The 12,900-nt window shown below is 42.0% G+C and overlaps 1 protein-coding gene across 1 annotated transcript; it reads right to left on the minus strand.

The window, feature by feature from the left end:
• Positions 1-607: 607 nt before the first annotated feature.
• On the minus strand, positions 608-11,889 carry LOC149864319 (carboxymethylenebutenolidase homolog). The gene is made up of 5 exons (XM_090048653.1): positions 11,675-11,889; positions 7,861-7,965; positions 3,159-3,301; positions 1,769-1,860; positions 608-787 (listed from the first exon to the last, which is right to left on the minus strand). Exons 1-5 carry the CDS (start codon positions 11,887-11,889, stop codon positions 608-610), a joined length of 735 nt encoding a protein of 244 aa, XP_089904779.1.
• Between the last annotated feature and the right edge of the window lie 1,011 nt (positions 11,890-12,900).

Genomic DNA, 12,900 nt, shown 5'->3' on the forward strand with positions numbered 1-12,900 from the left:
CTTACACTGAGTACTGCTACGCATCCTAAGCAACGATCTTCTACTAAAGGAAAACTGTTTCAAATAATTACATGGAAAGCTAGGACAGTCCTAGCGTCATTTTCCCCGCTCCAGACACCAAGGCATTATATTGAAAACACAAGAATGCTCCTTTGAGCTGTCTTATTATGGCATAAGCATTTTTATCAGCACAGTCTTGCTGATAAAAATGCTTATACCATAATAAGACAGCTCAAAGAAGTCTACACTTTCAACATATAAAGAGTTCTATAAATATCAGCTGTGAACAAGGTGAAAGAGAGAATATACCCCAGAGAAACTGGAGACCTGTCTCCAACAAGATCGTAACTATATTAAGTAGGTTGAATGTAAACACACCCTTGAATTTCATTCAAAAATGGTTTAACATGAAATCATGTTATTTAGAACTGCTAATAAAAAATTACTATATTATTGTAAATTCTATAGATACAATATAGTTTATTCTCCACCCCCCAAAAGCCCTAAACAGCTCTCATTTATTTAAAATAGAATGAAATCAAATGCCAGTCTTAACATTGCAGAATATATTGCTTTATGTTATCTTACACTTTTGATTTTATATTTGTTAGACAAATTTTTCAATCCAATCAAACATATCCTTTCTTGCTTGTTCAATGTAAGGCTTATCTTGAGGTTTCATATCGTCTGGCTTGAACTGTGCAAAGCCGTGAACTTGTCCAGGGTAAACTTTAAGGAAATACGGAACTTGACAGTACTGTTTCAGTTTCTCCTCCAGTAAAATGATCTGAAAAAAAGAGCATCTATTATAAGTTGTTTATCATTTTTGCTTAAGTTGCCTATTTAAATTTGTTCATCATTTGGTTTCGCTTAATAGAAGTGTGTCCTTACCTCTCAATGTCTTTTTTTTAAAATAATTCTGCGCTTGAATCAGATTTTATCATCAGTTCTTTAAAATAAAAAAACCCTTTGAAATGTGACAATCAAAGCTATTTTTATAAAATATGCCAGTTTAGTGAGTTTCCCAATAGAGACCCAAATTCATGCTTTTGCAAATCACTGACTGATTTGGTGATTACGTGACCTGTCCACAATCAGTCACCCACAAAGTTCAATAGTACAGCTGAGAATTGGACCTTTATCTCCAGCTTCCAAATTCAGTGGTTTTTAGCTTTGCTGTTCTCCAAGGCAGAGGTAGCAACAATTTCCAGCAAAAGGCCAAAGTAACCCAGCTCAGGTCTGAGGTGGGTATGCATTAGGGCCCAGCTGCTTCTATCTCCTGCCTGGCTGCAGCATAATGCAGGGAAATCTCCCCTTTTTTTTGGTGGAGCCCTGGTTGCTTAGCTGTAGCAGACCCCCTGTTGCTTAACACTGTCAAATCCCATGGCTCCACTGGCCAGATTCAAAGGCTCCACAGGCTGGATCCAGCCTACTGGCTATAGGTTGCCAACCCCTACTCTAGGGGGTGGTTCCAGTATCCAAGTAGTTAATGTGTTTGTTTCGCATCCACAAAATCCCAACCCTGATGGTCTTGGTATAAAGAATCTGTTCCCTGGTTCTCACCATGTTTCTCTACATCCTCCTGGAATTGCCTTTCTATAAAATATGTGAGATGCTAAAATGCAGACAAGAAAACTGTATTCCTGAATCCTTCTTTCCTCTTCTACTCTTGGCAGGCTCACACAGGCATCTGCCAGCCAGATTTCCATTGCCATGTAAAGTAAAGGAACTATACAGAAAATAAATCCATTTTGTAAAAATAACTTACCTGCTTCAAAGAAATGGTATGATCTTTTTCACCAAAAATAAAAAATGTGGGATTCAGCAAGTTGTATCTGTCTTCAGTGTTCCTGATTATTCCTACAACATAGTTGGGGACAAAGTATTTACATTAGGTAAGATCTGCAATATGTATCCATCATTAGAAAAAAAATCCCTGTTATATAAACTTCAAGGGGACACATCAGCTTGAAAATCACACGAGTTAAACCATTGCTTAAAAACTTCTCCATGAACCTCAAGAGATTTGGTCACTCTTCAGCCAACCCTTTCTACTGAAGAAAAAGACTGAAAGTTCAAGTAAACTAGGCTAGGCAAAATACCCTGAATGCCAATAAAGTTGGGCTCCTGGGACTAATGAAGGAAGCAAACTTCAGGATCAACAGTACCCAACTGAAGAATATGCTAGCTGACCCCAAAGCTGTGGTAGAGTACAAGAAGGAGTTTCCAAAATAGCCAGGACACATTGCAGAGAGCTTTAAATCAAAAGCAGCAATTTGCAATGGCCTGTAATTCATTTTTGGGCATAGTTGAGTCTATGGAACACTGATGTACAAAAAGCACCACTGGGCCGACACAGGTGGATATATCCTGTAATAACAGAAGTGGCCTTTAAGGCATGATTTACAGTCAGCAGATTATAGGACTGTAAGCCAACAGTGGCAAAAACCATGATAAATGTGACTATGCCCATATTAGAAAGGACTTTTTTTAAAATAATATATTTCATGTTCCAGGTCAAATTAGCCAAATCGGTTCCAAATCATATTGACTGAGCAAAACTCAATTATTCCAAAAACCCTACTGATTGAGCAGGAAGAACTCAATCATTCTAAACACCATGTTTAGTATGGTGCTACAATCGGCAAGCATCCTCCATCCCAGACCTCTCACTCTGGGACTTCAGTTACCTCCAATTCATTGGCAGGTATTCTATGTGCAGGTCCAAGCCCAGAGGTCTTGGGGTTCAGATGCCCCCGGATACTACAGGCAAGCATCCTCCACCCCAGACTCTTTAGGCCCGGACTTCAGATGCTCATATTTCACCTTGCATGCCAAACCAGACAAACAAATGTTTGTTCTGCTGGAAAACAGATCATCAGGAAAAAATTGTTTTCCCATTTTCCAAGCCATCATACAGCTAGTTAAGAAATTTTGGTGAAAAATGGAAATGAACATTTTCTGCTTTGTGAACATCTAAACAACTGCCCCTGCAAGCTGGTTACTGGGGACATATAGCATGTACTGCTGCAGTAGAGTTCTGTTTAGATCTGCAGCTCACCTTTACATTCAATACTTATCTTTACAGAGTGATACCTAAGTTACATATTGTATATAGCCATGGGAACCTGTTTAAGTGTATATGCATTCTGTACTACCATAGAAGGACACCCCAGTCTTTAATTCAGGATTTGTCAGCATCAGGTGATGTACAGCCATGCCACCCCAGGAAAACCCAACGACAACGATCTTCTTTGCACCATACTGCTCCTTTAGATACTTCAAGACAGCATCAATTTCCCTAAGACATAAGCAAAAGGAAACTAAGAAATCCATAGTAAAATCATTACCTAAAATTCTGAAACTGCAAAAGTACATAAAATTGTCCCCACATTCTTTCCCCTATCATTTAAAACAAAAGCTGTTAAACATTTAAACTTGAGATTAGTTGCTGTTGTTCTTAAATGCAGACTAGCCATTCTGGCTATGATTTAGAAAAGTAACTTTATTTTGGACAGCACTTAAAAGGATATAAAATATAAGGATATATTCTGGAACTGGTTCAAACACTTCACCCAGAAGACAATGAATAAGGACAGGACATGCAAGTGAAAATGATTAAAACAAAAATAAATCTTACATGAGAGATTATTGAGTATAAGAATATAATCATGAAAGGTATGGAGATAGTAAATGGGGATTTACTATTCACTCTCTTGCATGATACAAGAACTAAGAAATACTGAATTAAATTATTTGACAGTAAGCTTAAAACAAACAAAATAAAGTTATTTTTGATGTAGCATTGTAACAGGGCATTTGGCACACCTCTCATTTTAAGAGGAGAGGCTGCCAGACTTGGCCAGGGCCAGGAGGAATTTGAGCAAAAAGTTTCATGATTCCATAGGGCTACATATAGGATGTGCATAAGACAAGAGGTGTGGGGAAAGCGCAGCCAGAACCTTAATAGGATGTCCTGAGGTCACAGCAGAGAGGCTGCAGCCTAGTGTACTTGAGGTAGGCGTGAGCCCCTCTGGCCACAGAAGGGACAGGTGTTAGGGGGTATGTAAAGTGCTCCAGGTACATGCCCATGTTGATGGCTCCATGCAGGAGCCACCAACCTAGATTTTTTCAGTGGCTTGTGGGATTAAGGTGGAATACAGGCTGGTCCAACCAGGCACTCTTACCCTCAGCAAAAGTGTCCTGGCATTTGGTGTCTGAGTAGGATGCTGAAAGACACAGGGTGCTAGGCTAGATGGACCCAGTGTAGCACTTCTTATGTTAAGTGTTTCATCTTTACAGAATCAAGTTATTGGACAGATAAGTCATGAGTACAGTATTGCAAAATTCCTGTTTTGTGAATCATCTATGAGAAAACTATTAACTAAACAATAACCCCAAATTAAAGAGACAATAATAACTAAGGCACAGTAAAAAAAGCCACAAGTCATATAAACAGACTAATATATCAAGTGTTGAAAGTGTTCTCGGCATAGTACAGAATTTTTTTTTTAAATTGTAGAAATCTCAAAAAGTGTAAACCCATTTCCATTTAATCTATATATATTCCATTCATTTGGTAAACTTTTAAATGGAATTGCATATACTAAAACCAGTAAATACCTACATATCTGTGCATTGTTTGTGCTAGGGATTTTAAAATGTAAACATGCGTCTGTTCTGAAAATTCAGTTATATTGTTGTATAGAGCAAGTTGTATGGTCAGAAGCCAAAATGTAGAGACCAGGCCATTGCTAAAGGTTTGTGGAGGTACTTTGTGGCCCACAACCTGATTTTAGAGTAATTGGGTATCTCTCTGGCTTATCTGGTACTTGGAGTGTCATATTTTCTTGAACGTCCCTTAAAAAAATACCAGTGTTTTGATTCAGCTCAAGCATACTATGGACTACAGGTAACCATCCATATATTTATTTGTTGGTTAAAATGGTTTAATCAGAAATGCGCACATACTTCAAATTTTACCTTTTCTAAAGTGCTTTTAATTTGCAGTGTTTCAGTAGCATCCACATACAACTGTCACTCCTTACATAAATGTCACTTCACAGCTGTCCTTGTTTCATTCAGGGTCTTTTTTCATATGGTTCAGGTCAATTTGTAGTGCTAGTGCACTATAAGTTATCTTCCTGCTTAATTTTTATAGTACTTTTAAGTTGTTTATAGTGCTGTAAACATTACATCTGCCCAAGCTGTTAGATGTCTTCCCCAAAGCACTATTTTATATATCTTAGAAAATAACTGTAGAAAGTGCCTTAAAAAAATCCCTTCAGGGATCAAGCGCAGGCACACCATGGTGAGAAACTAACGCATTAATATGTGCGCACACAGTGTTGGGATGCTGGTCAGGGAAGCATGGAAGACATGAGATATATGTGAGACAGGTTGTCTAGTCCCTGAAGGTTGGCCTGGCTGAAGAACAATGCTCTTGAATCACACCTAGGGTGAATCTGCAAATTTTTGCTGTGGAGTTGTTCAAGAGCAATCCTGTTATCAATTAAAGGAACCAAGTGTTGTAAGAGATGAGCGGACAACTGGTGATAGAAAGGGTAAGCAAGCTCCTGAAGGACTCACTCAAGGAGATGTTTGCCACATTCATCATGAATCTGAAGAAAATCAAACCCAGCATCAGTGTCTATGGACAGAGGTAGTAGATGGTAAGAACACTATGAGATCTCAGTGGAGAAACCTGGTGGACGCTGAGAAGTAGGCAGTGCTCTGTAGTAAGATCACAAAGGCAACAGCTGAGTGTGCAAAAGTCAGAGAAGAGAGATGAGGTCAAAATCTCACCCAAGAGGAGAAAATGATGCTTTTGTCTGTTCTGTAAGTAGGGGCTATATGCTGCCCTCACAAACCAGTGGTCAGCAGAATGTCCCCTTCCCTCTCATCCCCTGTGTGTTGCTGCGACTGTCTGGGCAATAGGGAGTGTTCCAGGGCTGCTCCTGCTCCATTAGCCAGGCTGTGGACAGGCTCAGCTGGGAGCAGTAGCAGTGATGGCAGTGACTGGGTTCCTACTACCTGTCCAGTCCCCTTGGCTGTTCCCCAAGAAGTGCAGGGAGAGGGAACCCACGCACTGCCACCCCTGTTGAGTCCAGCTCTCCACAGAGCCACTCTCCACAGCCCCAGCCAGAATGGGGCAGGAGTGGCCAAGACAGCAGCAGTGTGCGCAGAGGTATAAATCACAGAAAATTAGGGTTAGAACAGACCTCAGAAGGTCATCTAATCCAACCCCCCTACTTAAAGCAGGACCATCCCCAACTAGATCTTTCCAGCCAAGGCTCTGTTGAGCCAGGCCTTAAAAACCTCCGAGGATGGAGATTCTACCACCTCTCTAGGTAACCCAGTCCAGTGCTTCGCCAACCTCCGGATAAGAATTTTTCCTAATATCCAACTGAAATCTCCGTTGCTGCAACTTGAGACCTTTGCTCCTTGTTCTGTCATCTGTCACCGCTGAGAACAATCTAGCTCCATCCTCTTTGGAACTACCCTTCAGGAAATTGAAGACTACTTTCAAATTCCCCCTCAGACTTCTCTTCTCCAGACTAAATAAGCCCAGTTCCCTCAGCTTCTCCCCAGAAGTCACGTGCCCTAGCCCCTGAAGTATTTTTGTCGCCCTCCACAGGATTCTCTCCAACTTGTCCACACTTTCTATAATGAGGGGCCCAAAACTGGACACAGTACTCCAGATGTGGCCTCACCAGTGCTGAATAGAGGGAAATAATCACTTCCTTCAGCCTGCTGGCAATGCGCCTACTACTGCAGCCCAGTATGCCGCTAGTCTTCTTGGCAACAAGGGCACCCTGCTGACTTATAACCAGCTTATTGTCCACTGTAATCCCCAGGTCCTTTTCTGCACAGCTGATGCTTAGCAAGTGGAGAAGGCAAGTGGAAGAGAGAGAAGGCAAGTGGTGGAATGGGAGGGAAGGGAATGGGAGGGGCGAGAAAGTGCTATTTAGCATGGGTGGGAAGGAAGGAGGTGCTGAAAGCAGGCAGATGAATTCTTCCTTGCTTCAGTGACCTAAGTCCCTGGCTGCTGTTTTCATGGTCCAGTCTCTTCACCTAAGTGGACAGAAGGCTGGGAACAGGGGCTACACCCACCCCTGAAGTGCTGGTCAGTACTACCACACCCCCACTTTAAAAATTCTGGATCTGCCTGTGGCTGCAACTACTTATATAGGGAAGTGCCAGAGAACACATAATCCCAGTCCCCTCTCTAAAGGTGTCTGCTGAGTCTAACCATTAGAACATGAAGTAGACCACATAGCCTGAGCTGCTCAACCCCCATCCCAATTATCTCCACATGGGAGAGCTCAGTTCCCACATTCTGCCCACAAAAAAACAGTTGTGCATTGCTGGAGATACAAACCTCTAGGCAGCAGAATAGCTTTTTAGCTGACCAGTGGGTAATTAATTAGCGAGCAGGAAGGTTAGAAAATGAGTATCTTTCAGGTCATTTTAAAATTGAAATTGAAATGGAAATACATGCATCTCTTCTCACTCTTAGTTTTTCTCTGTTTCTGTAAGCTTCCTTTCTTAGCCTTGTAGTTTTGCACATGAAAAAACACTTTGTTATTGGAGATTCTTGTCTGTCTCTTCTGGAACCCTTTTCAAACCTTTCCTCTCAGTCTTCTTACCTGATAAGCAGTCTATATCTTTGACTTTCTCCAGTGTGCCAACAATACATGCACCCTTCTCTCTATGCATATGGCCACCTTGTACTCCCATTAGAGCCTTTCTGAAAACCTCACAGGCCCATTATTCTCATTATTTGCTATACTAATTCCACAGCTTTAAGTTTCAGTGCTCCTGAAACTTTTAAAACTCCAGGATAAATATATATCTTACTTGTCCACTTCTGTAGGTTCATGCTTTTTCAACCAGTCAGCAAAGTCAGCCCAATGATCAGAAGTTGTCCAAGGTTGTCCTCTGAAGAAGTCTGGGCAAATGGCTCTGCACAAAACAAAATTGATTCAGCTTGTGTGCATCTGTGCAATCAATTCAAGTCAGTCCCAAGGCCACTGCAACCGTTGGGGCACCTTACATGTTGTAACAACCCTAGTTGAGTTGCTTTGCATCACTGATGATTCTTTGGGCAGAGTGACCAGGTGGCGCTCATCTCCTCTCCAGGTACAGATGGCCGTTGGCTTGTAGGGAGCATATTTGCTCTTTGGCAGGTCTTGTTTTCAGTCCTGCTGGGTGTCCACAGACTCTCTTCACCTATGCAAGCCCAGGTGGAGGCATCAGTTTAGTCACTGACAACCTGACCATGGAACAGACTGTACTGGTTTACATGGTACCAGATGGCAGACCAAGAGAGGCATGGCCTGACGTGTATTTGTGCAATGGTAGTGAAGAAGGTTTACATATACCTAGACAGTCATGCACCTATTTTTTGCCCCATAATTGTTACCCATGTGGTGGCAAAATAAACAATCTCTAAGGTTAGGGACAGACAGTCAAAAAGCCTGAGCCTGAATTGATTCAATCTTTGCAGGTTAGTCTAACTTGGCTAAGCTAAACCAGGTTGTAACTGTGCAAACATCCCCTCTGGATTGAGGAAATTCAGACACATGCCTGTACAGGCTCAAGCGAGAAGCTGAGGGCTAGAAGCTACAATAGCCATCCCTTCCACAGTGCTGAGCTGCGTGGGGCAGGGAGGGAGGATCATGGCCAGGCCCCGGCAGGATGCTCTGATTAGGGAGGGGTCTCCCCCTTTGTTGATAACAGAGCATTTGTCAACCCTATTATCAGCATTTATCACCCCATCAGAAAACAAAGCCTCTCTTATTAGTTCAAACTCTTCTTAAACAACTTTTTCCAAGGAAGGAATGGAGGGACATTACCAGCTGACCTGTTGATTTGCTCCAAAAAGCCCTAAGTGGACACTGTCCTGTCTGCCTTTGTCCTGTCTGCCTTACACAGACATCTCTCAGCATTAGCTAGCATACCACAGGCTGGCTACATCTGTGCTATGGGACCAGCAAGGCTGGGGCATGGAGCAGGATCCTGCTATGCCTGCAAGTTTCTGCTGAAGCTCCAGTGAGGGAGCAGAGGGGAGGGACCAGCCCAGCTCTCTGGAGCAGATTGCCTAGCCCAGCCCAGAGAGCATGCTGGGGTACAGGAGGACTCTGGTTTCACTTAAACCAGGAAGGGGTATGAGACAGATATTGCAGAAACTGGTTTGACCCAAATCAGTTAAGTCTGATACTACATTCAACCAAGTTTATCTCATACCAGTTTCAGCCATTTTCAAACTGTTTATGTGCACTGAATGCTTGTTCTGTTACTGAATTAAACTAGTTTCTGATCACTTAAACCAGTTTATGTATAATGTCTGTCCCTAGCCTAAATCATTACATTCATCCTGCTTTAGTAGCCAGGGGCTAAAAAATATCTTTCTCTAAAAAAAAGTAGAAAATGGATATTGCAACACTTTAGGCAAATCAGATGCAAAGACAAGTGTACTTTAAAGAAACTTTAGCTACAGACATACATACACACATCTTTTCTGGTAAAAGATAAAGCAAATATTATGTAGGTTAGACTCAAACAGCATTTGTTTAAAAAGTGAGTACAACTTAACATTCTAAAAAGATATGCATATTCATTTTTTAAAATTTAATTTCAGTGTAAAAAGTTGATATATATATTTAAATCACCCCCTACAGGAGACTATCAGAAAAGTCTTTTGATGGGTTTTTTGTCAATGTACTGCACTTTTAAACAATTATGAACTCTGTCAGTGCAGCTATTTGGTTCTGTAAGCTGAAGTAGTCTCTTGAGGAGACATGTGTGCACTGGTGTCTCACAGATTAATTCCATTTTTAGTTGTCTTATTATTTTTCTTCAGATTAAAATTACAGAGCTGCTCATGGGCACATCTACATCAGATGTTTTACTATGCAGCAGACTAATTTCCTGCTCAGTAAAGCATCCCCATCTACATGTGCACAGCAGTTAAGGCACAGTAGACTAATTTACCGTGCTGCCAGATAGTCCTGTCAGATACAAGTGGTATCCAGCAGCGTAGTAAATTACTGTGCTTAAATGCATATGTAGATGGTGTCATTGGGATTAGTTTACTTCAGCTCAAATTGAGCCAGAGTATATTCATGTAGCAGGCTTACCTTTCAGAGCTTGGGTTGAACCCCAGGCTTGAGATCTTGCTGTTTTGATAGTGGAGCCCATCCACCAATCAGAAGGCAGCAAGAGAAATAACATCACACCACTTTTCTGAGGGGAGGGAGAGAAGAGCTCCCCCAGACCTGATTGTAGATTGCAACCTGTCCGGAAAACTTCAGCAGCAGAGCCCTGGAGCATATAAAAGCAGCTGCGTGCCCAGCACAAAGGGCAGATGTGCCGGGGTGAGAGAGGAGAGAAGACTAGGGCTTAGAAAAGCTGAGGAGAGCTGCTCAGCAGAGTGAAGCAGTAGCCCAGGAAGAGCCCCTGAAGACTTCTATCAGTAGGAAGCATGGCACAGCTCCAGTGGTTAGGCTCTCGGTGCGCAGCACAGTGCACGGCATCCAGACTCTAGGAGCTGCTTGTGGCGGCTCAGGTCTGCAACCTCTAGCGTGCGGCCAAAGACACGGTGCACATGAGCAGGATATTTGCAGCCCCTGGGGGGCTCAGGTCCTCAACCCCTAGAACACAAGGCTGGGAGCTTGGTGCAGGAGGCACTGCATGGAGGGTGAGAGACCCTGGGAGCCGCTTGAGGTGGCTCTGGTCTACAGCTGCTGACATGGGGCAGCAGCTCAGTACAGACAATGCTGCCCAGAGGGTTTGGGAACAAACTGAGTCCCAGTGCTGCACAAAGCTGTCCCAGCCTCCAACCCCTAGCACAAGGCAAACTGCCTATTACACACAGCAGTGCATGTGGCCCTAAGCCAGGACGGTGGCAGGAAAACCTGGCAGAAAACAGAGCTTGACTTGGAGAACAAGAGGCAACCCTCCAGGACTGTGGAGTAGTAAGTTACCCTGGAGAGCAGGTCCCCAGAGGGGAGGGACCCCCCAAGTGTTGTAAAGGGGCACCATGTGGGCCACTCCTGGGTGATAGCGGGGAGCTTAGGAGTCTTTGGGGTCTTCCTCGCCTTTTTCTTTCCCCCACCTCCTTTCCTGTAGTGGTATCTTAGGAGTGGGGCCCCTGTCCTGGAGGGCACCTAGGTAGTCTAAGGACTGCTGATTATATTTGTGGACTGTGCCTTACAGTTTATGTGAATAATGTGAAGTAATAATTTGTATATGAATAGAGTTATAAGGTTGCTCAATCAATATTCTTTTGTCTGGTTTGTTCTATTGTTCATCTGTACTTTAAATGATAACTGGGGGGGTGTATTATAGGGTTTATTGGTTTGTGAATTTGTACATATATATATAATCTATGTACTTACCATTTAATGGTTTTGTTGTAATAATAAATCTGTATATAGTTAAGTAATTGATTGACTGGACCTGACTCTATAGGGGACAGAGGCAGCTGCTGGGCTGTTGTGTCCCTCTACAACACACTGCTCTGCCAATAATTCCCTCAGTTGGAGAGTGAAGTACAAACCCGTGTACACCCGGGCTACATTCAGTTGCATTTATTGCATGTGTCAAAATTTGGACCTAGTAAACATGACAGTATTTCTGTAAGAAGAAAAAAATAAGGATGATGACTTACAAATATCCCTGAGCTGCAACCAGATCAACTATGTATCTTATATCTGGGAACTGCCATCCTAGAATGTCATGAATCACAATTACAGCTTTGTCTGTGTTGGAAGATGGTCTGCAGATATAAGCCTTGATATGTTCAAATTGCTCTTCATGTCCAAGAGGCTTGTATTCAGTTCTTTCTCCGACATCATATAGGAAAGGTGGAACTCGTTCAACCATTTGGAAAACTAAAGCAGAAATAAAAGGAAAAAATGAGAGAGAATAAACTATTAACACAATATTAAATGAAAAGTTAATTTACTGCACTGCATTGAGTAATGCTACACCATTTACAAATGCAAAAATCCAGAACTCTTGGTTTAGAGATGATACCTTATTAGACTAACTAGGAAACTGAAAAAAAAAAAATCTTTTTCTGCAAACTTTTGGGCTCAGACACCCTTCATCAGGCTCAGGGGAAAAGATTATTTTTTTGTGATTTCTTATTTGGTCTAATAAAAGGTATAATTTCTGAACCAAAAGTTCTCGATTTTTGCATTTATTTTTGTCTCAGACCAATATGGCTACCAAATACACTATTTACAAGTAATTTTAACATGCCACATCTTCAAAGAGAAATCAAAATTTGAAAGTAATGTTCTAGAATGGGAGTGATCCGCAACCAGTAATAGGTCAGTACGCATGGAGGGGCAGTAACAGAAAGCAAAATTATAATTAGAGCTTGATTCTGATCTTGCACCTATTTTACCCCATCTAAGGCCATTAACACCCATGAAAATTACCTCTACTGGACCCTGGTGTGAGAGAAGAATGGAAATATGACAACGCAGGGTGATGGTGTGACGGTGAACCACTCAGAAAGTCATGTAACGGCTAGTAACAATGATTTTTACAAGCAGACAACCATTAGGGTGGTCTTTCTGTCAAATTTTTGCATGGACTACAAATCAGGAAGCACATGGGTGGTGGTCTATGAGGGACAGAAGGCAACACTAGGCTTATTTCAGATATCTGAGCAACTGTAGAGGCAAATTTGAGATCTACACTGTAGGAAAAGGCATTTCCAAAATATTATGAACAGCTCTGATAGCACCACCTCTATTAAAGGCTGTCTGGTACCATAAGATCCATTTTTCATTACTGTATCTTTGTCAGTCTTTAACCTGGGCTGAAACTTCCCAGCCTAAGTAGCTGCCTCAGGCTGATTTCTTTTTAAAAGTTTCAGCAAAA

This window comes from Crocodylus siamensis, chromosome 5 (genome assembly GCF_052110815.1).
Source record: "Crocodylus siamensis isolate JL-2025a chromosome 5, ASM5211081v1, whole genome shotgun sequence".
In the NCBI taxonomy this organism is placed as follows: domain Eukaryota; kingdom Metazoa; phylum Chordata; order Crocodylia; family Crocodylidae; genus Crocodylus; species Crocodylus siamensis.